At 48.3% G+C, this 24,606-nt stretch overlaps 1 protein-coding gene and 1 pseudogene across 1 annotated transcript; one reads left to right on the top strand and one right to left on the bottom strand.

The window, feature by feature from the left end:
- Positions 1-24,606, top strand: part of LOC135543309 (peripheral plasma membrane protein CASK-like) — a 63,593-nt pseudogene that overhangs the window by 5,016 nt on the left and 33,971 nt on the right.
- LOC135542902 (probable G-protein coupled receptor 34) lies at positions 16,275-18,689 on the bottom strand (the record flags this gene model as incomplete). The annotated part of the gene is made up of 2 exons (XM_064970045.1): positions 16,275-18,125; positions 18,538-18,689. Coding segments are annotated over 2 exons (1,290 nt in total), but the record flags the coding sequence as incomplete, so codon positions are not given.

The following is a 24,606-nucleotide window of genomic DNA, read 5'->3' as shown; positions in this document are numbered from 1 at the left end:
GGCTCAGTTCCTGAGCTGGAGGAGTGTTTTAATCTCTCTGTTATTTCTACCTAATCTCGTTTAAGTAACTGGGTGGTTCGAGCCCTGAATGCTGATTGGCTGTGTCACGAACCGGCTCAAAGCCCGTAACAAAGGGAGACAACGTGGAGATGAGGAGTAACAAAATATATATTTATTAACTAAAGCAACTAAGGAAAATATACAATGGTGTGTGTAATCAGTAGTGTAAGTGAGTGTTTTGCATGCATGAATGTGATAATTTTGGGGCGGCAGTGTAGCCTAGTGGTAAGAGCATTGGACTAGTAACCGAAAGGTTGCAAGTTCAAATCCCCGAGCTGACAAGGTACAAAATCTGTCGTTCTGCCCCTGAACAGGCAGTTAACCCACTCTTCCTAGGCCATCATTGAAAATAAGAATTTGGTCTTAACTGACTTGCCTAGTAAAATAAAGGAAAAATAAAAAAATGCAGGGTGTTGAAAGGTGCCAATGCAAAGAAACCAAAGGCCACCAAGAACCACAACACAATCTACAAAGGTGTCTGCATGGAGAGAGTTTCCTCCATGAATGTGGAAGAGGTCTATTTATCCTGGGACACACCTGGCCCAGGTGTTTCCCATGTAGCTGACGACCCTCCCCAACTCCGCCCACCGGCATCCTAATAAGGAAACAAGAACAAAGACAGAATACGGCAGACAGAGTGGGAGGGTCGTCACAGCTGAAAGCTGTGGTATATCAGACCGTATACCACGGGTATGACAAAACATTTAGTTTTACTGCTATAATTACGTTGGTAAGCAGTTTATAATGGCAATAAGTAACTTCGGGGGTTTGTGATGCATGGCCAATATATGGGAGGTGACTGGGTGGGTGGGGAGGATTGCCAGTAGGGTCAAGCTCTGAGGATAACCTGCACCCTGCTATTTGACTACTACACTAAGTTAATTGTTCTCTGAGGTGTAGCTTACTGTACGCTTAGCTGAATGGGGTGTTCAGTCTCACTATCTAGAACATTCTGAATCCTCTGGATCCATACACAGTTGGCTGACAGCCAGCTAGTACCAGGCTCTCCTCTCCTCCTTTAAGAAAGTAAAAAGGAGGTGTGGAGGGACACCCTGTTGAGAGTATTGGTAGACATTACTCTGACCTATTGGTAAGCTATACGTCTACTGCAGTACCATTGGTAGAAGCCGACTGGGGCTTTTGGAAGCAAACCTTTTTTTAAATGTTTTCTTCCAATTTAGTTTGTGCATTTGTTTTTACCAAAATTATTCAATCAGAATAAACAGATTAAACAAAGCACAGTAGTCAAGGCGAGACCCTGTACATGAGCAGTGAACTAAGGCCAATTGCCTATTCAGACATTATTCTAACAAAGGATGGCGCAAGGCCTTACTCTCCACTGCATCCTTATCTGAGGGAAGTAAAGCACACGCAAACAGGTTATGCAATCCTACTTATTAGCCCATTGTGTGTGTTACATTTCAGTAAACACAATGACGTGCTCAGGCCGGGCATTTAAGCTCCAGTTGAAGGGGATGGGCGAGGCGTGGGTAATTTGAGCCATCTCTCCTCATAATGATTCTCTGCATGGGAATAGTAATGCAGACAAGTGCAACTGGAATCACACGCGGCTCTTCATTCTGGCTCTGGGGTACTCATTAGAGCCAGGAAGGATTGGAATATTGTCAGAATGGCTGGGAACTGGTGGAGTGATCAGTACTCTGACTCGCGTTGGCTCAGCTAATTAAACATCAACTCCTAGCCTACGTTTTAATGCTTTGGATCGCATTGAGCTCATTAAATGTAAGCATTTTTAAAAATGGTTTGTTTGCCGTTTTTCTACATACAATACACGCACTTGCTACATGTTAGGCTCACTACCATTTGTGCTTGTTTTATAGCCTCTAATGGGTTCTGAGCAACCATAACACTCAGGACATTTGTTACTGATAGAACATACGAAGGCTAAGCTATCCCTGAACAAACAGAACAAACCCTTCACCGTCTTTCTCGTACTGTGTATGTGTCTTGGGCCCAGTCATTCAGACAGTTCAGCCTCTACACCCTCATCTACAGGTCTACGATCTGTTCTCCCTCCCTCCAGCCTCCACCATTATGATGAGATGATGGAACTGACTCTAGGCATGCTGGCAAGAATCTCCGTCTGCCCGCACCTCCCGAGGCGCTTCTCAGCATTCTACATTCCATCTAACTTTCTCTTCTCTCCTTGTTTCTTGTCCTCACTATTTCTCAGGAAGTGTGTGGTCAGCTCCTCACAGAGTGTGGACTCTGGGGAGTTTGGCCTGGCTGATTTATTCTTACAGATGGGTTTGTTGACTGCTTTGAGAACAGGGGCCTCGGAGGTGATATTGAATTTGGTCTCTGCTTGTCTAAGGGCTCCTGGGCCTCTAGTGTCCGACTCTGGTTATTTTCCAAAAAGTGCCCAATTTTTATTTATTTCATCCTAATTCCTTCCTTCCTCCCTCCTCTCTCTCTCTCTACATCCCTATGTACTCTCACCTGCTTTCCTCTTTCCTTTGTTACTCCTCCTTTCCTACCTACATACTTTCCCCTCTTGCATAACACCATCGGATTGTGAAAGGGATGGTGTAAGTTAAAGAAGCACGATGGTTGGGTGCATTTAACTGGTAGTTCAGCTCTGACGACATGAATGTTTGGGGGTCCCACGTTCCTCCTCAGGCCCCCTATCCTACTGGAGTCTGGGAGAGAAGTGGAAATCTCTGCACTGAGACTGGCTTAATATCCTAGAGGTATTTCGGCCTGTGAATTTCAGATGCACTCCAGTACAGCAGGATGAATCCTAATTGCCCTCTATTAATATTCAAAAGGTTGTACTCTTCAAGTAACCGGTAAATTAAACCAAGCAAATATTTAGGGCTGTGTGATTTCTTCCACTTTCCTACCTCAACAGACACTTGGCATTTTAGAAGCTTTTCGGTGCTATTAGTGTGTACACAGTTTTGGCATCCGGGGACAAGTTAACTGAACTCTGACTCGTTGTTTTTAACACCATCATTGGACTGTAATCGGACTCTGACAAGAAAATAGTTAAGTATGAGTCACATTCTTAGCCTCCCTCAATGGAAGGCAACTTTTCCTTACTACTCACTAGGGGTGTGACAAATTGACAATTGTGCTTAAGGGTTAAACTGCCATTTAAACATTTTTTTTTTTATCATACAAATTTCACAATGCAGAATAATGGTCCGAATTCTGCCCGCTAGTGCCGGGCAATGCCGTTAAATCTACCGCAGTCATATACCATTGAAAGCGCCTCGGCTACGGTATGTTTGTATGTAAGGGTACACCACAGCTTTTTAAATACTGACACGAAACCTTCTCTGGAGATGGTTTCGAAGCGCCACTGAACGGGAATTGTATTTGTAAAGGATCTGTGCTTCTGAATGGCAGCTAATATCCATCACTCGGCCACCAGAACTGTCAATCAAATAATATCAAACTGCCTACCTACTGCCTGCGAACAGATCACTCCTAAATAAAGTACTTTAAGGTTCGTTAAATACCGTGACATTTACTGAGGCATTTAGTAGAAAGAAAACAAGACTGATTAGTTGCGGTACTTGTGAGAACAAACACTCGCATCTTTCATAGCGAGGGACCGAGAGAGATGGGAGGGGCACTGTATAGGCAGGTCAGCCACCAGGCTACTAGGCCTATCTATCGGCAATCAAAAGCAGTATCTCGCAATAGAATGCTGTATTTTGCAATTTCTTGTAAAGCAGGGCCTATCCACAATGAATAGGCTAGGATATTCTACATGCAACAGACCGAAGAGGGAACACGCACTCGCACCATTAGCGAAGAGGAAAGAGTAGGCAAGCCAGCTGCACCGCGATTATAATTTTGTGGGTAATAAAACATATTGTTATTCCGTTTTAGGGATTTGTTTTTTAAACGTTAAGGATCCACATTTCGTTTAAACGTTCCTACTCACGACCTGTCTCGACTCTTGGCTTTCTTCGGCTACCTCAGTTCCTTCTATCTCTCCCATTCTCTCTCGTTTCTCTAATGGCATTCTAGTTCCCATCCGAGGTAATGTGAGAAGGTGGCCAGGTGCTAACGGGTCGTACTAACACCGCAGGGCCGTGCTGAACGTGGGAGGGGGCCCATGTCTCGAGCACAGCTGTGCCTATGTCATCAAAGCGTGCCTACCCTCTCTCTCCTTTCTCACAGTCCTTCCCTGTGGAACGACACTCCTGTGTGTGATCGCTTGCCTTGGCGCCTTCCAGGGGTGGGGGGTTTGACGGGGTCAATTCCATTGGAACTCACTCAGTCCACATTTGACAACTAGGGAGATGAATTGCAATTCGATTCACAAATTCAAATTGGGCAGCTAGTCTATCATCTTCTGTGAGGATATTTGAATTCTTGAGCTTATGAAATTGACCTCAAACCCAACTGAGTTCACCTGGCTTTCGGCTCTTCACAGTGTCATGGAGGTAATGGGAGTTTTATCGACATTTAGGCTGGGCAATACTAGTCCAGTCCAATACTACACCCATCCCTGGCCTCTATTCCATACCACTTCAGTGTTTGCAGACCTCGGTGTTAACTCTATGGTAGAATGAAATCAAAACCCATATGAAGGCATGGTGTAGCCCACACCTTATTGCTTACAACTACCCTATCCCTTCAGTCTGCATACACCATAGGAAGGGCTTAGGGTGGAAGGGAACCAGTGTTACACCGTAGGGAGGAGCTAGGGGGGAAGGGAACCAGTGTTACACCGTAGGGAGGAGCTAGGGGGAAGGGAACCAGTGTTACACCGTAGGAGGGCTTAGGGTTGTTACACCGTAGGGAGGTGGGGGAAGGGAACCAGTGTTACACCGTAGGGAGGAGCTAGGGGGGGAAGGGAACCAGTGTTACACCGTAGGAGGGCTTAGGGTGGAAGGGAACCAGTGTTACACCGTAGGGAGGAGCTAGGGGGGAAGGGAACCAGTGTTACACTGTAGGGAGGATCTAGGGGGGAAGGGAACCAGTGTTACACCGTAGGGAGGAACTGTTAGGGGGAAGGGGGAAGAAACCAGTGTTACACCGTAGGGAGGAGCTAGGGTGGAAGGGAACCAGTGTTACACCGTAGGGAGGAGCTAGGGGGGGAAGGGAACCAGTGTTACACCGTAGGGAGGAGCTAGGGGAGAAGGGAACCAGTGTTACACCATAGGAGGGCTTAGGGTGGAAGGGAACCAGTGTTACACCGTAGGAGGGATCTTTGGGTGGAAGGGAACCAGTGTTACACCGTAGGAGGGCTTAGGGTGGAAGGGAACCAGTGTTACACCGTAGAAGGGGGAACCAGTGTTACACCGTAGGGAGGAGCTAGGGGGGAACTGTTACACCGTAGGGGGAAGGAAACCAGTGTTACACTGTAGGGAGGAACTAGGGGGGAAGGAAACCAGTGTTACACCGTAGGGAGGAACTAGGGGGGAAGGAAACCAGTGTTACACCGTAGGGAGGAGCTAGGGTGGAAGGGAACCAGTGTTACACCGTAGGGAGGATCTAGGGGGGATGGAAACCAGTGTTACACTGTAGGGAGGAACTAGGGGGGAAGGAAACCAGTGTTACACCGTAGGAAGGATCTAGGAGGGAAGGAAACCAGTGTTACACCGTAGGAAGGATCTAGGAGGGAAGGAAACCAGTGTTACACCGTAGGGAGGAATTAGGGGGGAAGGGAACCAGTGTTACACCTTAAGGAGGAGCTTGGGGGGAAGGAAACCAGTGTTACACCGTAGGGAGTAGCCAGGGGGGAAGGAAACCAATGTTACACCGTAGGGAGGAGCTAGGTGGGGAAGGGAACCAGTGGTTGTGTTTCGACTTGCGCCTTTGTCTTAAGGAGATAAATGTCTGTCAGCCAGGGCTGTCTTACAACCCCACTGGAGTGGGGGGTTTAGGGAGTCTCGCTCTGTTTTCACAGATGGAGTAATGTCTGGGGGATATTTTCTTTAGCATATGGGTCAGTCTTCACAGAGCCTCCACTCAGAGGCAGATAGCTGGGTTAATCATTATAGTAGGAGAGGCCCACACATGGTGGCTGTAACCCCCTACCTATTGGTTAGTATTTATAGGATTTTGAATTGTAGGCCTATTGTATTGGACACTTTTATGAATTAGCCTTAACTCTGTTTTGATGGAGTTGAGATCTCTGCCACTGAGTTTTATGCATTGCTGTTTAGTGATGGCTCTTATTTCTGTGTGTGTGTGTGTGTGTGCTGACGGATGCCTTTCAGTCACGCGTCTCTGTCAGCATCAGTGCCACAGCCTTTAAGATTATACTGAGTGGAACAGCTGAGCACTATGTGCAATGGGGACTTGAGGGTGTGTGTTTGTGTGTGTGTAAATGTGTGTTTGGTCTAGGTTTATTTCCTCTACTACTCTTTGTGTGTGTCTGTGTGTGTGTGCCCTTGTGAGGGTGCCTTTGTGTGTGTGTGTGTGCCCTTGTGAGGGTGCCTTTGTGTGTGTGTGTGTGCCCTTGTGAGGGTGCCTTTGTGTGTGTGTGTGTGCCCTTGTGAGGGTGCCTTTGTGTGTGTGTGTGTGCCCTTGTGAGGGTGCTTGTGTGTGTGCCCTTGTGAGGGTGCCTTTGTGTGTGTGTGTGTGTGCCCTTGTGAGGGTGCCTTTGTGTGTGTGTGTGTGCCCCACAGTCCCTTTGGGATGTACAACCTTGCACAGTACACTTCACTGCCTTATCATATCCTCAACCCAACCCACCACCCTGGTCCAAGGCCCCTGTCAGCAATGCTAGTTCTCCCTGCCTCGAGGCCTCTGTAATGGGGCTTTTATTTTCGTCTTCACAGCTGTGCTCACCACTGCTCCCAGGCGGAGGAGAGGAGGCTAGGCTACGTCGCTAGCTGCTCCATCTCCAGCATTAGGCTCCATCATATCCAGGGCTGTTGGGTTATTGTTATTGCACTGTGATGACTGAAGGCCAACAGGGAAGAACAGAGAGAATGTAAAGGTGCCAGATAATCCAAGAATGAATTCCAAATCGACCCCTTCCCCCTATTCCCAAGGTGTGTGTGTGTGTGTGTGTGTGTGTGTGTGTGAGAGAGAGAGAAACGTGACTAACCCACTGTGTTTTCTGTCTTCCAGGGGTCCCTTCAGTGTGGTGAGGCGCTGTATCAACAGAGACACAGGGCAGCAGTTTGCAGTGAAGATCGTAGATGTTGCCAGTTTCACCTCCAGCCCTGGCCTCAGCACAGAGGGTAAGGAAGAGTCACACTCATGCGCTGTGTGTGTGTGTGTGTGTGGGTAAAGCGCTGATGCATACTAACTCTCCATGCAGTTTCCTGCTGTTCTGTGTGTGTGTGTGTGTGTGTGTGTGTGTCACACTGTGGTGGCAGTGCCCTGGGTTTTGGCGTTCATGGTGTGCCATCTGTGATGCTCCGGTCAGAGCTGGGCCAAGGACAGCATCATAAGGAAATCGAAAGACAGAATTGTGTGTGAAAATATTGATAGCGTAATAAAGAGGGAAGAACCTAGTAAACTGATATAGAGTCTGGAAGAACCTAGTAAACTGATATAGAGTCTGGAAGAACCTAGTAAACTGATATAGAGTCTGGAAGAACCTAGTAAACTGATGTAGAGTCTGGAAGAACCTAGTAAACTGATATAGAGTCTGGAAGAACCTAATAAATTGATTTAGAGTCTGGAAGAACCTAGTAAACTGATATAGGGTCTGGAAGAATCTAGTAAACTGATAGAGGGAAAGAATACCTGCTAATCAGAGAGTGAGAAGAAGAGAGGGGGAGAAAGAGAGAAGTAGAGCAACAGAGAGGGAGAGGACCTCCAGTGTGTTTGAATGCTGAGAGATTGATTTCTGGCTGTAGAGTTGGGCTGCTTGGAACTTGTAAATGTCACTTTCATTTAAAACCCCACAGCGCTGGCAGAAAAGACAGTTGGATCCCCGATGAAACTAACCTCTGCCTCCCCTCCTGCTGTAGTTTTACAGAAACTCACAGAAACCAGTCGTGTTAATTGTGAGCAGTGACATTTTGAGTTAGCAAGCAGACTGGGCTTCATTGAACAGTGATGAGTGCGTGTGGAGAGCACATCTATCCTGCTACGCTATCCAGTAAATCCATACTGTTAGACTATACCCCCCTCAGTTACTACCATGTATCATCTGTTCTGTTTTCTCTCTCTCTCTCTCTCTCTCACTCACTCACTCTGGACTCTGGACTCTTACGTCATGAGTTAGGCCCGTAACAACACCGCACATACGTTTGTAGTCTCTGCAGATCAGTAGACTGGGGGGGGAGTGTGTAAATGAGGGCTGTATCGGGTGATGTGAACTGCAGAACAGAGGAGAACAACAGTGCAGTGTGTCTGACTGGGTCTAACTCCAGACGACGCCTCTCGTGCCACATGAGCTCCCACAGCTTCACTTTCTATTTTGCCCCTCTTCAGTGTGTGTGTACTGTGTTCTTTGCTACTTCCTTGTGTGTGCTTCCCGCGCTGCAGTCAAGCCTCTCCCTGTCTACACATGTGCACCCCTCCATGTTAATCTCCTTTGATGTTTATGTGGTTGGGGAAGAGAGGGAAGGAAAAAACTAACACGCGCCGGAGGTGTTTCCTCTTCTCTTAACCTCCCTCCTGCGCTTCGACTGGAGTCTGCCAACTTGGTCAGCGCGGTGGAGAGGTCAGGAGAAAGAGAGGGAGGGCACACACCTATAAGCTATGGGGCAAGATGAGGAGGAGAGGAAGAGTGTGTTGAAAAGGGGAAATGAGGACAAACGGATGCATCTCAATACTGAGAAATGGTTTCCATCTCTTATCTCTCCTGTTTCCTCCACAGATCTGAAGAGAGAGGCCAGTATCTGTCACATGCTGAAGCACCCTCACATCGTAGAGCTACTAGAAACCTACAGCTCAGATGGCATGCTCTACATGGTCTTTGAGTTGTAAGTTGGTTGTGTTTCGGCCATTTTGTTTCTTGAATGGTCAGCTATTGACTTTCGATTCTAGAATGGACTAAATTCTCGAATTTCTGTTCTAGATTTAACTTGATATTCTAGAATGGTCCCTCCCTATTGACGTTCTGTACTAACAGTGTAATCCAAATTCAATAAAGTTTTGTTTTATGTGATTTCTACCTCTCTGACATAGTATGGATACAGCTGACCTGTGTTTTGAGACTGTGAAGCGGGCGGATGCTGGTTTTGTCTACAGTGAAGCTGTCGCCAGGTAAAAGCCTGACTCTTAGGTTCCCTTATTTCCTCTCTGCCTCTGTAGTATGGACGGAGCTGACTTGTGTTTTGAAATTGTGACGCGGGCTGATTGAAGTCGTAGCCAGTTACACGCACGTCACATTGACATTTTCAACCAAGGTCTCATTTGAAGTAAGTGGCCTTGTATTCAGTGGTAGGACGATGAGAACCTTGGGGACTCTACATGACTGAAATGAAGTGCTTTTAGAAGGAGCTCTCTAAGAAGTAGTGGCGTTGCTAATTCCCTCACTCTCCTCCTTCCACTTCATTCTCTCTCCCCCTTTCTCTTCATTCTCTCTCTCTCCCCCTTTCTCTTCATTCTCTCTCTTTCTCCCCCCCTTTCTCTTCATTCTCTCACTCTCCCACCTTTCTCTTCATTCTCTCTCTCTCCCCCTCTTTCTCTTCATTCTCTCTCTCTCCCCCTTTCTCTTCATTCTCTCTCTACCCCCCCTTTCTCTTCATTCTCTCTCTACCCCCCCTTTCTCTTCATTCTCTCTCCTCCCCCTTTCTCTTCATTCTCTCTCTTTCTCCCCCCCTTTCTCTTCATTCTCTCTCTCAACCCCCTTTCTCTTCATTCTCTCTCTCTCCCCCCTTTCTCTTCATTCTCTCTCTCTCAACCCCCTTTCTCTTCATTCTCTCTCTCTCAACCCCCTTTCTCTTCATTCTCTCTCTCTCCCCCCCTTTCTCTTCATTCTCTCTCTGTCTCTCCCCCTTTCTCTTCTCTCTCCCCCCCCTTTCTCTTCATTCTCTCTGTCTCCCCCTTTCTCTTCATTCTCTCTCTGTCTCTCCCCCTTTCTCTTCATTCTCTCTCTGTCTCTCCCCCTTTCTCTTCATTCTCTCTCTGTCTCTCCCCCTTTCTCTTCATTCTCTCTCTGTCTCTCCCCCTTTCTCTTCATTCTCTCTCTCTCCCCCTTTCTCTTCATTCTCTCTCTGTCTCTCCCCCTTTCTCTTCATTCTCTCTCTGTCTCTCCCCCTTTCTCTTCATTCTCTCTCTGTCTCTCCCCCTTTCTCTTCATTCTCTCTCTCCCCCCTTTCTCTTCATTCTCTCTCTCCCCCCTTTCTCTTCATTCTCTCTCTCCCCCCTTTCTCTTCATTCTCTCTCTCTCCCCTTTATTCTCTTCATTCTCTCTCTCCCCCCTTTCTCTTCATTCTCTCTCTCCCCCTTTCTCTTCATTCTCTCTCTCCCCCTTTCTCTTCATTCTCTCTCTCCCCCTTTCTCTTCATTCTCTCTCTCTCCCCCCCCCTTTCTCTTCATTCTCTCTCTCTCTCCCCCCCTTCTCTTCATTCTCTCTCTCTCTCTCCCCCTTTCTCTTCATTCTCTCTCTCCCCCTTTCTCTTCATTCTCTCTCTCTCCCCCTTTCTCTTCATTCTCTCTCTCCCCCTTTCTCTTCATTCTCTTCATTCTCTCTCTCTCTCTCTCCCCCTTTCATTCTCTCTCTCTCTCCCCCCTTTCTCTCTCTCTCTCTCTCTCTCTCCCCCCTTTCTCTTCATTCTCTCCCCCCTTTCTCTTCATTCTCTCTCTCTCCCCCCTTTCTCTTCATTCTCTCCCCCCTTTCTCTTCATTCTCTCACTCTCCCCCTTTCTCTTCATTCTCTCTCTCTCTCCCCCCTTTCTCTTCATTCTCTCTCTCTCTCTCCCCCTTTCTCTTCATTCTCTCTCTCTCTCCCCCTTTCTCTTCATTCTCTCTCTCTCCCCCCCCTTTCTCTTCATTCTCTCTCTCTCTCCCCTTTCTCTTCATTCTCTCTCTCTCTCCCCCCTTTCTCTTCATTCTCTCTCTCTCCCCCCTTTCTCTTCATTCTCTCTCTCTCTCCCCCTTTCTCTTCATTCTCTCTCTCTCCCCCCTTTCTCTTCATTCTCTCTCTCCCCCTTTCTCTTCATATTCTCTCTCTCTCCCCCTTTTCTCTTCATTCTCTCTCTCCCCTTTCTCTTCATTCTCTCTCTCTCTCTCTCTCCCCCCTTTCTCTTCATTCTCTTCTTCTCTCTCTCTCCCCCTTTCTTCTTCTTCTCTCTCTCCCCCTTTCTCTTCATTCTCTCTCTCTCTCCCCCCTTTCTCTTCATTCTCTCTCTCTCTCCCCCTTTCTCTTCATTCTCTCTCTCTCTCCCCCCGTTCTCTTCATATTCTCTCTCTCTCCCCCCTTTCTCTTCATTCTCTCTCTCTCTCCCCCTTTCTCTTCATTCTCTCTCTCTCCCCCCTTTCTCTTCATTCTCTCTCTCTCTCCCCCCTTTCTCTTCATTCTCTCTCTCTCCCCCCCTTTCTCTTCATTCTCTCTCTCCCCCTTTCTCTTCATTCTCTCTCTCCCCCCCTTTCTCTTCATTCTCTCTCTCCCCCCATTTCTCTTCATTCTCTCTCTCTCCCTTTCTCTTCATTCTCTCTCTCCCCCTTTCTCTTCATTCTCTCTCTCCCCCCTTTCTCTTCATTCTCTCTCTCTCTCTCCCCCCTTTCTCTTCATTCTCTCTCTCCCCCCTTTCTCTTCATTCTCTCTCTCCCCCTTTCTCTTCATTCTCTCTCTCTCCCCCTCTCTTCATTCTCTTCATTCTCTCTCTCTCCCCCTTTCTCTTCATTCTCTCTCTGTCTCTCCCCCCTTTCTCTTCATTCTCTCTCTCTCTCTCCCCCTTTCTCTTCATTCTCTCTCTGTCTCTCCCCCTTTCTCTTCATTCTCTCTCTCTCCCCCCCCTTTCTCTTCATTCTCTCTCTCCCCCCCTTCTCTTCATTCTCTCTCTCCCCCCTTTCTCTTCATTCTCTCTCTCTCCCCCTTTCTCTTCATTCTCTCTCTCTCCCCCTTTCTCTTCATTCTCTCTCTCTCCCCCCTTTCTCTTCATTCTCTCTCTCCCCCTTTCTCTTCATTCTCTCTCTCTCCCCCTTTCTCTTCATTCTCTCTCTCCCCCTTTCTCTTCATTCTCTCTCTCTCTCTCCCCCCCTTTCTCTTCATTCTCTCTCTCCCCCTTTCTCTTCATTCTCTCTCCCCCCCCTTTCTCTTCATTCTCTCTCTCTCTCCCCCTTTCTCTTCTCTTCATTCTCTCTCTCTCTCCCCCGTTCTCTTCCCCTTTCTCTCTCTCCCCCTTTCTCTTCATTCTCTCTCTCTCTCCCCCATTCTCTTCATTCTCTCTCTCTCCCCCCTTTCTCTTCATTCTCTCTCTCTCTCCCCCTTTCTCTTCATTCTCTCTCTCCCCCTTTCTCTTCTTCTCTCTCCCCCCTTTCTCTTCATTCTCTCTCTCCCCCTTCTTTCATTCTCTCTCTCTCTCTCCTTTCTCTTCATTCTCTCTCTCCCCCTTTCTCTTCATTCTCTCTCTCTCCCCCTTTCTCTTCATTCTCTTCATTCTCTCTCTCCCCCCCTTCTCTTCTTCTCTCTCTCCCCCTTTCTCTTCATTCTCTCTCTCCCCATTTCTCTTCATTCTCTCTCTCCCCCTTTATCTTCATTCTCTTCATTCTCTCTCTCTCCCCCTTTCATTCTCTCTCTCTCTCTCCCCTTTCTCTTCATTCTCTCTCTCTCTCCCCCCTTTCTCTTCATTCTCTCTCTCTCTTTCTCCCCCCTTCTCTTCATTCTCTCTCTCTCTCTCTCCCCTTTCTCTTCATTCTCTCTCTCCCCCTTTCTCTTCATTCTCTCTCTCCCCCCCCTTTCTCTTCATTCTCTCTCTCTCCCCCCCTTTCTCTTCATTCTCTCTCTCTCCCCCTTTCTCTTCATTCTCTCTCTCCCCCCTTTCTCTTCATTCTCTCTCTCCCCCCCTTTCTCTTCATTCTCTCTCTCTCCCCTTTCTCTTCATTCTCTCTCTCTCCCCCTTTCTCTTCATTCTCTCTCTCCCCCCTTTCTCTTCATTCTCTCTCTCTTTCTCTTCATTCTCTCTCTCTCCCCCTTTCTCTTCATTCTCTCTCTCTCTCCATTTCTCTTCATTCTCTCTCTCCCCCTTTCTCTTCATTCTCTTCTCCCTTCTTCATCTCTCTCTCCCCCTTTCATTCTTCTTCTCTCTCCCCCCTCTTCTCTCTCTCTCTCTCTCTCCCCCTTTCTCTTCATTCTCTCTCCCCTTTCTCTTCATTCTCTCTCTCTCCCCCCTTTCTCTTCATTCTCTCCCCCTTTCTCTTCATTCTCTCTCTCTCTCCCCTTTCTCTTCATTCTCTCTCTCTCCCCCCTTTCTCTTCATTCTCTCTCTCTCCCCCCTTTCTCTTCATTCTCTCTCTCTCTCCCCCTTTCTCTTCTTCTCTTCTCTCTCTCTCTCCCCCCTTTCTCTTCATTTCTCTCCTCCCCCCTTTCTCTTCATTCTCTCTCTCTCTCCCCCCCTTTCTCTTCATTCTCTCTCTCTCCCCCCTTTCTCTTCATTCTCTCTTCTCTCTCCCCTTTCTCTTCATTCTCTCTCTCTCCCCCCTTTCTCTTCATTCTCTCTCTCCCCCCCTTTCTCTTCATTCTCTCTCTCTCTCCCCCTTTCTCTTCATTCTCTCTCTCTCTCCCCCCCTTTCTCTTCATTCTCTCTCTCTCTCTCCCCCCTTTCTCTTCATTCTCTCTCTCTCTCTCTCCCCCCTTTCTCTTCATTCTCTCTCTCTCCCCCGTTCTCTTCATTCTCTCTCTCTCCCCCCTTTCTCTTCATTCTCTCTCTCTCCCCCCTTTCTCTTCATTCTTTCTCTCTCTCCCCCGTTTCTCTTCATTCTCTCTCTCTCTCCCCCTTTCTCTTCATTCTCTCTCTCTCTCCCCCTTTCTCTTCATTCTCTCTCTTCTCTCCCCCTTTCTCTTCATTCTCTCTCTCTCCCCCTTTCTCTTCATTCTCTCTCTCTCTCCCCCTTTCTCTTCATTCTCTCTCTCTCTCCCCCTTTCTCTTCATTCTCTCTCTCTCCGCCTTTCTCTTCATTCTCTCTCTCCCCCTTTCTCTTCATTCTCTCTCTCCCCCCCTTTCTCTTCATTCTCTCTCTCTCCCCCTTTCTCTTCATTCTCTCTCTCCCCCTTTCTCTTCATTCTCTCTCTCTCTCTCTCCCCCTTTCTCTTCATTCTCTTCATTCTCTCTCTCTCCCCCTTTCTCTTCATTCTCTCTCTCCCCCCTTTCTCTTCATTCTCTCTCTCTCCCCCTCTCTTCATTCTCTTCATTCTCTCTCTCTCCCCCTTTCTCTTCATTCTCTTCATTCTCTCTCTCTCTCCCCCCTTTGTCTTCATTCTCTCTCTCTCTCTCTCCCCACTTTGTCTTCATTCTCTCTCTCTCCCCCCTTTGTCTTCATTCTCTCTCTCTCTCTCCCCCCTTTGTCTTCATTCTCTCTCTCTCTCTCCCCCCTTTGTCTTCATTCTCTCTCTCTCTCCCCCCTTGTCTTCATTCTCTCTTCTCTCCCCCTTTGTCTTCATTCTCTCTCTCTCTCCCCCCTTTGTCTTCATTCTCTCTCTCTCTCCCCCCTTTCTCTTCATTCTCTCTCTCTCTCTTCATTCTCTCTCTCTCTCTCCCTTTCTCTTCATTCTCTCTCTCACCCTTTCTCTTCACTCTTGTCTTTTAGTCACTACATGAGACAGATCTTGGAGGCGCTGCGGTATTGCCATGACAACAACGTGATTCACCGTGACGTGAAGGTAAGCTCCCCTACCCCAGATCGCCAGTCCTACTTCCCCCTTATCTAAACAGCACTGTTGTCAATGGCATCTATTGATTTCAAACCGAATGAAGTAACCATTGGTGATCCACCGTCTGTCTCCTCGTATTGAGTGTATATCGACTAACCCAACGACATCAGCTTAGCCCATTGGGTTGTAGTAGTAGGCTAACTAGTAATGAAGGTGAGTTAAGCTGGGGCTGGATTAGTGTTTAGTGTAAGGAGAAATCCTTCTGAAACCCTGTTTGACAGGCCAGACAGCACGGCTTCAGTGATTACTATAGGATTACCTCTCTAAAATACAGTAGGCCACAATGCCAGACCAGATGGGGCAAGCCCTGCCCACAAACAGACACATTTGGTGACTCCCAGAGGGGATAAGGGGAGCTTTTGCTTGTGTGTTAATACCAATGTCAGTAAGTCAGTCTGTTTTTGTGTTTACACAAAGTTACACCTTCCCCCTGTGTTGAGTATTTAGTGTGTAATGAAATATATGTTTTTGTTTGTTGTTGTGCGTGTATTTGTCTGTTTGAATACTTGTGATTTGGGTTGTAAGAAGTGTGTGTGATGGTGCCGGTGTGTAGTAGACTGCTGTAGTGGTAGTACCTATTACCACCAGTAGAGGGGACTGTGTGATGCTTATCAGCCATTCAGTTTTCACACCAAGGTGTGCCCAGCACGCCACCCAGCTCCATCAGCCCGCCTCTCAGCCTCCTGGCCAGGCCCCTCCCTGCTCCGCCCCTTCAGCTTCACATACCCATCCAGACTAATGAACCCCAGCAGAGTGATACTGATATACATGTTCATGTAGAGGAGGTTGCCCACCACCTACATGTGAGCTTAAATCGTATATATTCATTTGCTTTGTACCGTGTTATATCAGATATGATTGTGTCACATACTATTGACAATATTAGTTAACCGACAGACACAGGCATTTACATTACCATTCAAAAGTTTGGGGTCCCTTAGAAATGTCCTTGTTTTTGAAAGAAAATCATATTTTTTTGTCCATTAAAATAACATCAAATTGATCAGAAATACAGTGCAGACATAGTTAATGTTGTAAATGACTGTTGTAGCTGGAAACGGCTGATTAAATTATTATTATTTTAAATGGAATATCTACATAGGCATACAGAGTCCCATTATCAGCAACCATCACTCCTGTGTTCCACTTTATATAATGTTTACATACCCTACATTACTCTTCTCACATGGAGATGTTAGATATTGCTGCATTGTCGGAACTAGAAGCACAAGCAATTCGCTACACTCGCATTAACATCTGTTAACCATGTGTATGTGACCAATAAATATTGATTTGATGGCACATTGTGTTAGATAATCCAAGTTTATCATTTTAAAAGTCTAATTGATGATTTAGAAAAACCCTTTTGCAAGGGTTGCACAATTGAGCAAGAGGACAAGTACATTAGTGTCTAGTTTGAGAAAGTTGGAGAAACAGACACCTTACAAGTCCTCAACTGGCAGCTTCATTAAATAGTACCCGCAAAACACCAGTCTCAACCTCAGTGAAGAGGCGACTCCGGGATGCTGACCTTCTAGGCAGAGTTCCTCTGTGCAGAGTTCCTCTATCTAGTTGAGGCTGGGGTTTTGCGTTGAGGCTGGGGTTTTGCGTTGAGGCTGGGGTTTTGCGTTGAGGCTGGGGTTTTGCGTTGAGGCTGGGGTTTTGCGTTGAGACTGGGCCTCTGTTCGCCTATGTAGATTTTCCATAAAAAATCTGCTGTTTCCAGCTACAATAGTCATTTACAACATTAACAATGTCTACACTGTATTTCTGATCAATTTGATGTTATTTTAATGGACACATTTTTTTGCTTTCATTTCAAAAACAAGGACATTTCTAAGTGACCCTGAACTTTTGAACGGTAGTGTATATCACTTTGATTCAGGACATCTGGTCAGGTCCATTCTTGGAAACTGAGTCTAGTTCAAGACATTGGCCCTTGTCACATGCATCAGTTGTTGAGTACATGGTATACATTATAATGTAAATAGAGCTAAAGTCCATGAAGGTAATCAATGAGGTCTGTAAATTCACTGCTTTGCCACTATGGCTGCGCCTGGGCGGAGGGTGGGGCTAATCAGACAGAGGCTGGTCCTGGGCTCATGGGAGGGGTTAATGACGGTGTTGGGGGAGGTGACGGACAGAGTTCCGTCTGAACTCTTACAACGAGCTGTTGGAAGTCCCGTCGTTAAGGAAGTGGAGCCGGTTGCCGAGGCTCTGTCCGAGAGCTTTCACGACAGCCTTGCGCACCGAGCCCGACAACAGGAAGTACATCACAGGGTCCAGGACGGCGTTGAAGGCGGAGAACAACATGACCTCATTGGTCCTGTCCACCAGGCGCAAGTAATCGCAGGATGGGGATTGGCTGAGCTGGGAGAGGACGTAGAATGGGCGGAAGGCGTGGTAGGGCCCGAAGCAGACGGTGAACAGGAAGAGCACGAAGAAGGACTTCCTGGCGGCGCTACCGTAGCGGTGGGCATTGGGGAGGTAAGGTTTATCCCTGGACACCTTGAGGAGGCGCATGGCTATCTTCCCATAGGAGACCACCAGCAGGCAGAACACCCCCCAGAACAGCAGCACCAGAGCCATGTTGAAGTAAGCCTTCCCCTTCGCCCCACGCCTCTGCTTATACTGGAAACACTTCCCAGGTTCCTCGTTTCCCTCCGACATGGCGATCATGGGCACGGCCGCCGCCAGTGACAGCCCCCAGAGCGCCCCGCACGCCACCCAGCTCCATCCCCCACCTCTCAGCCTCCTGGCCAGGCCCCTCCCCGCTCTGCCCCGCCCCTTCATCTTCACATACCTATCCAGACTAATGAACCCCAGCAGAGTGATACTGATGTACATGTTCGTGTAGAAGAGGTTGCCCACCACTTTACAGACCAGGGGGCCGAGGACCCAGCCGTTGCCGTTAGCATGGTAGAGGACTCTGAAGGGAAGGCAGGCCAGGAGCACCAGGTCAGCTATGGCCACGTTGATGAGGAACACCCGGACAGAGTTCCTCCTGGAGTGGAGAAAGACGAAGACCCACAGGGCCAGGAGATTACCTACCAGACCCAGGAGGAAGAAGAGGGAGTAGAAGAAGACCAGGGGGAGGCGCAGGGCACCGTCATCTAGATTACATAGGGTCTGGTTTGGAGAGGAGGAGGTAAAGGGGGATAGGTGGCATTGGAGAGGGGGAAGGAAGAGGAGGACAGGGGCAAAGAGGTGTTGGGAGAGGAGGTGGAAAGGGGGGAGGAGGGAAGAGTGGTCATTGTGTTGAAGCTGGGGTGTCTTTAGGCCCAGCAGATCTTCAGTGCTGTGGGAGATAGAGGGAGGGAGAGGCGGGGGTGGAGAGATGTTTTTTATTGATAAGGATGAAAAACGGAGAGAGATGTCAATGCATTAACAAAAAAGTGGGCTGTTAACAGGAAGGGACTTTGGCGGTTTGCATTGAAAAAACACTGTAAAAGCACTCAAAGAACTAATCTATTTTGAAATGTCACCACATTAACCACTTCCCTTTCACAATGTTGTATTTCAAGTAACTCCCCTGTAGCAGGAAAATAACTAATGAAAGATCAACCACTACTTGAAGTGCAATTATTGTATTGTACCTATGACCTATCTTGGATTCACCACCTAGTAAAGAACATGGTCTGCCTTTAGGTTTTCACAGATTCACACACACAGGTTCACTGATGTCTTTATTAAGACAGGATCTCACTCACCATCCAGATTCCCTCCATGTCAGAGACTCTGCAGCTGTATTTTGACTGTCCACTGTCCAGAATGTGTGTGTCGTTACATATCCTTTAACAGCCCCTGGTCCTACTGTCCCTTGGTTGTCAGGTTCAGTGGGATCGTGTTGGGACTTCTCTGGTTACTCTCCTACACACTTTTTTCTTTCTTTGTCTCTTTTGCTCAAAAGTATGAGTCTGTTACTCTGAGCTCTCCTCCCTTCCTTCACTCTCTCGCTCTCTTTCCTCCTCTCTCTTCCTCTCTCTGTGCCTCGATGTTCTTCTCTCATGCCTCCCCAACCACCCCTTGTCAGCTGTTAGCAGCCGTCAGAACCCTCAGACCACAGACCCCATCCTCCCCCTCCAGTGTGAAGTGCAGAGTAGGGCAGGAAACCAGCGCTGTGAGACCACACACCCTGACTGTCACGTACTCCAGCGCTGCTCTCTGCTCCTCATCCTCCACCTCTTCTCTCTATGTTCTCCTGTCTCCTCTCTTCCTCCTTTCTCTGGTGTTCTCTCTCTCTGTCCAGTGTCGTCTTCCTCCTTTCTCCTCTTCCTTTCTCTGGTGTTCTCTCTCTCTGTCCAGTGTCGTCATCCTCCTTTCTCCTCTCCTCTTCCTTTCTCTAGTGTTCTCTCTCTCTGTCCAGTGTCATCATCCTCCTTTCTCCTCCTCCTTTCTCTAGTGTTCTCTCTATCGGTCCAGTGTCGTCGTCCTCCTTTCTCCTCTCCTCTTCCTTTCTCTAGTGTTCTCTCTCTCTGTCCAGTGTCGTCATCCTCCTTTCTCCTCTCCTCTTCCTTTCTCTAGTGTTCTCTCTATCTGTCCAGTGTCGTCGTCCTCCTTTCTCTTCTCCTCTTCCTTTCTCTAGTGTTCTCTCTCTCTGTCCAGTGTCATCATCCTCCTCTCTCTAGTGTTCTCTCTCTCTGTCCAGTGTCGTCATCCTCCTTTCTCTAGTGTTCTCTCTCTCTGTCCAGTGTCGTCATCCTCCTTTCTCTAGTGTTCTCTCTCTCTGTCCAGTGTCGTCATCCTCCTTTCTCTTCCTCCTTTCTCTAGTGTTCTCTCTCTGTCCAGTGTCGTCCTCCTCCTTTCTCTAGTGTTCTCTCTCTCTGTCCAGTGTCGTCCTCCTCCTTTCTCTAGTGTTCTCTCTCTCTGTCCAGTGTCGTCATCCTCCTTTCTCCTCTCCTCTTCCTTTTTCTAGTGTTCTCTCTCTCTGTCCAGTGTCGTCCTCCTCCTTTCTCTAGTGTTCTCTCTCTCTGTCCAGTGTCGTCATCCTCCTTTCTCCTCCTCCTTTCTCTAGTGTTCTCTCTCTCTGTCCAGTGTCGTCATCCTCCTTTCTCCTCCTCCTTTCTCTAGTGTTCTCTCTCTCTGTCCAGTGTCGTCCTCCTCCTTTCTCTAGTGTTCTCTCTCTCGGTCCAGTGTCGTCCTCCTCCTTTCTCTAGTGTTCTCTCTCTCTGTCCAGTGTCGTCCTCCTCCTTTCTCTAGTGTTCTCTCTCTCTGTCCAGTGTCGTCATCCTCCTTTCTCCTCCTCCTTTCTCTAGTGTTCTCTCTCTCTGTCCAGTGTCGTCATCCTCCTTTCTCTTCCTCCTTTCTCTAGTGTTCTCTCTCTCTGTCCAGTGTCGTCATCCTCCTTTCTCCTCTTCCTTTCTCTAGTGTTCTCTCTCTCTGTCCAGTGTCGTCCTCCTCCTTTCTCTAGTGTTCTCTCTCTGTCCAGTGTCGTCGTCGTCCTTTCTCCTCCCTTCCTCCTTTCTCTAGTATTCTCTCTCTCTGTCCAGTGTCGTCCTCCTCCTTTCTCTAGTGTTCTCTCTCTCTGTCCAGTGTCGTCATCCTCCTTTCTCCTCTTCCTTTCTCTGGTGTTCTCTCTCTCTGTCCAGTGTCGTCATCCCTCCTTTCTCCTCCTCCTTTTTCTCTAGTGTTCTCTCTCTCTGTCCAGTGTCGTCCTCCTCCTTTCTCTAGTGTTCTCTCTCTCTGTCCAGTGTCGTCCTCCTCCTTTCTCTAGTGTTCTCTCTCTCTGTCCAGTGTCGTCATCCTCCTTTCTCCTCTCCTCTTCCTTTCTCTGGTGTTCTCTCTCTCTGTCCAGTGTCGTCCTCCTCCTTTCTCTAGTGTTCTCTCTCTCTGTCCAGTGTCGTCATCCTCCTTTCTCCTCTCCTCTTCCTTTCTCTGGTGTTCTCTCTCTCTGTCCAGTGTCGTCCTCTTTCTTTCTCTAGTGTTCTCTCTCTCTGTCCAATGTCGTCCTCCTCCTTTCTCTAGTGTTCTCTCTCTCTGTCCAGTGTCGTCTTCCTCCTTTCTCCTCTTCCTTTCTCTGGTGTTCTCTCTCTCTGTCCAGTGTCGTCATCCTCCTTTCTCCTCCTCCTTTCTCTAGTGTTCTCTCTCTCTGTCCAGTGTCGTCCTCTTCCTTTCTCTAGTGTTCTCTCTCTCTGTCCAGTGTCGTCCTCCTCCTTTCTCTAGTGTTCTCTCTCTCTGTCCAGTGTCGTCATCCTCCTTTCTCCTCCTCCTTTCTCTAGTGTTCTCTCTCTCTGTCCAGTGTCGTCGTCCTCCTTTCTCCTCTCTTCCTCCTTTCTCTGGTGTTCTCTCTCTCTCTGTCCATTGTCGTCCTCCTCCTTTCTCTAGTGTTCTCTCTCTCTGTCCAGTGTCGTCGTCCTCCTTTCTCCTCTCCTCTTCCTTTCTCTGGTGTTCTCTCTCGCTGTCCAGTGTCGTCGCCCTACTTTCTCCTCTTCCTTTCTCTGGTGTTCTCTCTCTCTGTCCAGTGTCGTCGTCCTCCTTTCTCCTCTCCTCTTCCTTTCTCTGGTGTTCTCTCTCTCTGTCCAGTGTCGTCGTCCTCCTTTCTCCTCTTCCTTTCTCTGGTGTTCTCTCTCTCTGTCCAGTGTCGTCGTCCTCCTTTCTCCTCTCCTCTTCCTTTCTCTGGTGTTCTCTCTCTCTCTGTCAAGTGTCATCCTCCTCCATTCTCTCGTGTTTTCTCTCTCTGTCCAGTGTCGTCGTCCTCCTTTCTCTCTGGTGTTCTCTCTCTTCCTTTCTCCTCCATCCTTCTCTGTTTTCTCTCTCTGTCCAGTGTTGTCCTCCTTTCTCTTTCCTTTCTGGTGTTCTCTCTCTCTGTCCAGTGTCGTCCTCCTCCTTTCTCTAGTGTTCTCTCTCTCTGTCCAGTGTCGTCGTCCTCCTTTCTCCTCCCTTCCTCCTTTCTCTAGTATTCTCTCTCTCTGTCCAGTGTCGTCGTCCTCCTTTCTCCTCTCTTCCTCCTTTATCTGGTGTTCTCTCTATCTGTCCAGTGTCGTTGTCCTCCTTTCTCCTCTTCCTTTCTCTGGTGTTCTCTCTCTCTGTCCAGTGTCGTCCTCCTCCTTTCTCTGGTGTTTTCTCTCTCTCTGTCCAGTGTCGTCGTCCTCCTTTCTCTGGTGTTTTCTCTCTCTCTGTCCAGTGTCGTCGTCCTCCTTTCTCCTCTCCTCTTCCTTTCTCTGGTGTTCTCTCTCTCTGTCCAGTGTCGTCCTCCTCCTTTCTCTAGTGTTCTATCTCTCCAGTGTCCCTCCTCCTTTCTCTCGTGTTCGTCCAGTGTCGTCCCTCCTTTCTCCTCTCCTCTTCCTTTCTCTGGTGTTCTCTCTCTCTGTCCAGTGTCGTCCTCCTCCTTTCTCTCTCTCTGTCCAGTTCTCTCTCTGTCCAGTGTCGTCGTCCTCCTTTCTCCTCTCTCCTCTTCTTCCTTTCTCTGGTGTTCTCTCTCTCTGTCCAGTGTCGTCCTCCTCCTTTCTCTCGTGTTCTCTCTCTCTGTCCAGTGTCGTCGTCCTCCTTTCTCCTCTCCTCTTCCTTTCTCTGGTGTTCTCTCTCTCTGTCCAGTGTCGTCCTCCTCCTCCTTCTCTTCCTGTTCTCTGGTGTTCTCTCTGTCCAGTGTCGTCGTCCTCCTTTCTCCTCTCCTCTTCCTTTCTCTGGTGTTCTCTCTCTCTGTCCAGTGTCGTCGTCCTCCTTTCTCCTCTCCTCTTCCTTTCTCTGGTGTTCTCTCTCTCTGTCCAGTGTCGTCCTCCTCCTTTCTCTCGTGTTCTCTCTCTCTGTCCAGTGTCGTCGTCCTCCTTTCTCCTCTCCTCTTCCTTTCTCTGGTGTTCTCTCTCTCTGTCCAGTGTCGTCCTCTTCCTTTCTCTAGTGTTCTCTCTCTCTGTCCAGTGTCGTCGTCCTCCTTTCTCCTCTCTTCCTCCTTTCTCTGGTGTTCTCTCTCTGTCCAGTGTCGTCGTCCTCCTTTCTCCTCTCCTCTTCCTTTCTCTGGTGTTCTCTCTCTCTGTCCAGTGTCGTCCTCCTCCTTTCTCTTGTGTTCTCTCTCTCTGTCCAGTGTCGTCGTCCTCCTTTCTCCTCTCCTCTTCCTTTCTCTGGTGTTCTCTCTATCTGTCCAGTGTCGTCCTCCTCCTTTCTCTAGTGTTCTCTCTCTCTTTCCAGTGTCGTCGTCCTCCTTTCTCTAGTGTTCTCTCTCTCTGTCCAGTGTCGTCATCCTCCTTTCTCTAGTGTTCTCTCTCTCTGTCCAGTGTTGTCCTCCTCCTTTCTCCTCTCTTCCTCCTTTCTCTGGTGTTCTTTCTCTGTCCAGTGTCGTCGTCCTCCTTTCTCCTCTCCTCTTCCTTTCTCTGGTGTTCTCTCTATCTGTCCAGTGTCGTCCTCCTCCTTTCTCTTGTGTTCTCTCTCTCTTTCCAGTGTCGTCCTCCTCCTATCTCTAGTGTTCCTCCTTTCTCCTCTCCTCTTCCTTTCTCTGGTGTTCTCTCTATCTGTCCAGTGTCGTCCTCCTCCTTTCTCTAGTGTTCTCTCTCTCCAGTTTCCAGTGTCATCCAGTTTCGTCCCTCCTTTCTCCTCCTCCTTTCTCTAGTGTTCTCTCTCTCTGTCCAGTGTCGTCCTCCTCCTTTCTCTTGTGTTCTCTCTCTCTTTCCAGTGTCGTCGTCCTCCTTTCTCTAGTGTTCTCTCTCTCTGTCCAGTTTCGTCGTCCTCCTTTCTCCTCTCCTCTTCCTTTCTCTGGTGTTCTCTCTCTCTGTCCAGTTTCGTCGTCCTCCTTTCTCCTCTCCTCCTCCTTTCTCTGGTGTTCTCTCTATCTGTCCAGTGTCGGCGTCCTCCTTTCTCCTCTTCGAAATCAGTTGGAGTGTTTCTGCAGTAAAGCAGGTAGCCCTCAGCCTTTGTCCTGTGTAGGAAACCTTTAGGTCCAGCACTACCAAGGTTTTACTACAATAGGATGGTACAAAATTTTTTTATGAAGCTTGAACCCAATCCCTCTCTCTCTGTCTCTCTGTCTCTCTCTGTCTCCCTGTCTTGTAGCCTCACTGTGTCCTGCTGGCCTCTAAGGAGAACTCAGCTCCTGTCAAGCTGGGGGGGTTTGGAGTGGCCATACAACTAGGAGAATCAGGCCTGGTGGCAGGAGGTACTCTATATTCACTCTGGGACTGTGTATTTGTCATTCTCTCCTCTCTCTCTTGTATCTGTGTATAAACCCACACTCGAACCCCCCATTCCTCCCCAGGTCGAGTAGGCACGCCCCACTTCATGGCCCCAGAGGTGGTGAAGAGAGAGCCGTATGGGAAGCCTGTCGACGTGTGGGGCTGTGGAGTCATCCTGTTCATCCTGCTGTCTGGCTGCCTGCCCTTCTACGGTACCAAGGAACGCCTGTTTGAGGCTATCATTAAGGGGAAATATAAGGTAGTAGTTGATTTTCCAAAACTGCCCTCTAACACACACACACACACACACACACACACACACACACACACACACACACACACACAAACTACAAAGCAGAGAAATGGGTGAGTGTGAAACCTGCATTAGCGGGTCATTGCACGTGGTTAACCACCATAAGCTACGGCTTGGAAAGTTGCCTCAGCTGCATTTCCATCAAGGCCTTATTGAGGCCCATACAGAGTATTCAGAATGTACCATGTAGAACAGTCCTCATTCTGTCTTCTGGGCCTGGTGGGGGGTACATGGCAACCTTCCATCTATATCTATAGCTAGGTTAAAAAGCTCCAGGTATATACTGTGCCCAAGGTGATAAACGTATCTGGCATTCCCTCGGTTGCTGCAGCCCTACATCCATCTGAGAGCGTGTGTGTGTGACCCTC

This window comes from Oncorhynchus masou, chromosome 7, assembly GCF_036934945.1.
Source record: "Oncorhynchus masou masou isolate Uvic2021 chromosome 7, UVic_Omas_1.1, whole genome shotgun sequence".
Taxonomy (NCBI): domain Eukaryota; kingdom Metazoa; phylum Chordata; class Actinopteri; order Salmoniformes; family Salmonidae; genus Oncorhynchus; species Oncorhynchus masou.
Note: the sequence above shows the minus strand (reverse complement) of the source record. Positions and strands in the feature narration are given on the sequence as shown.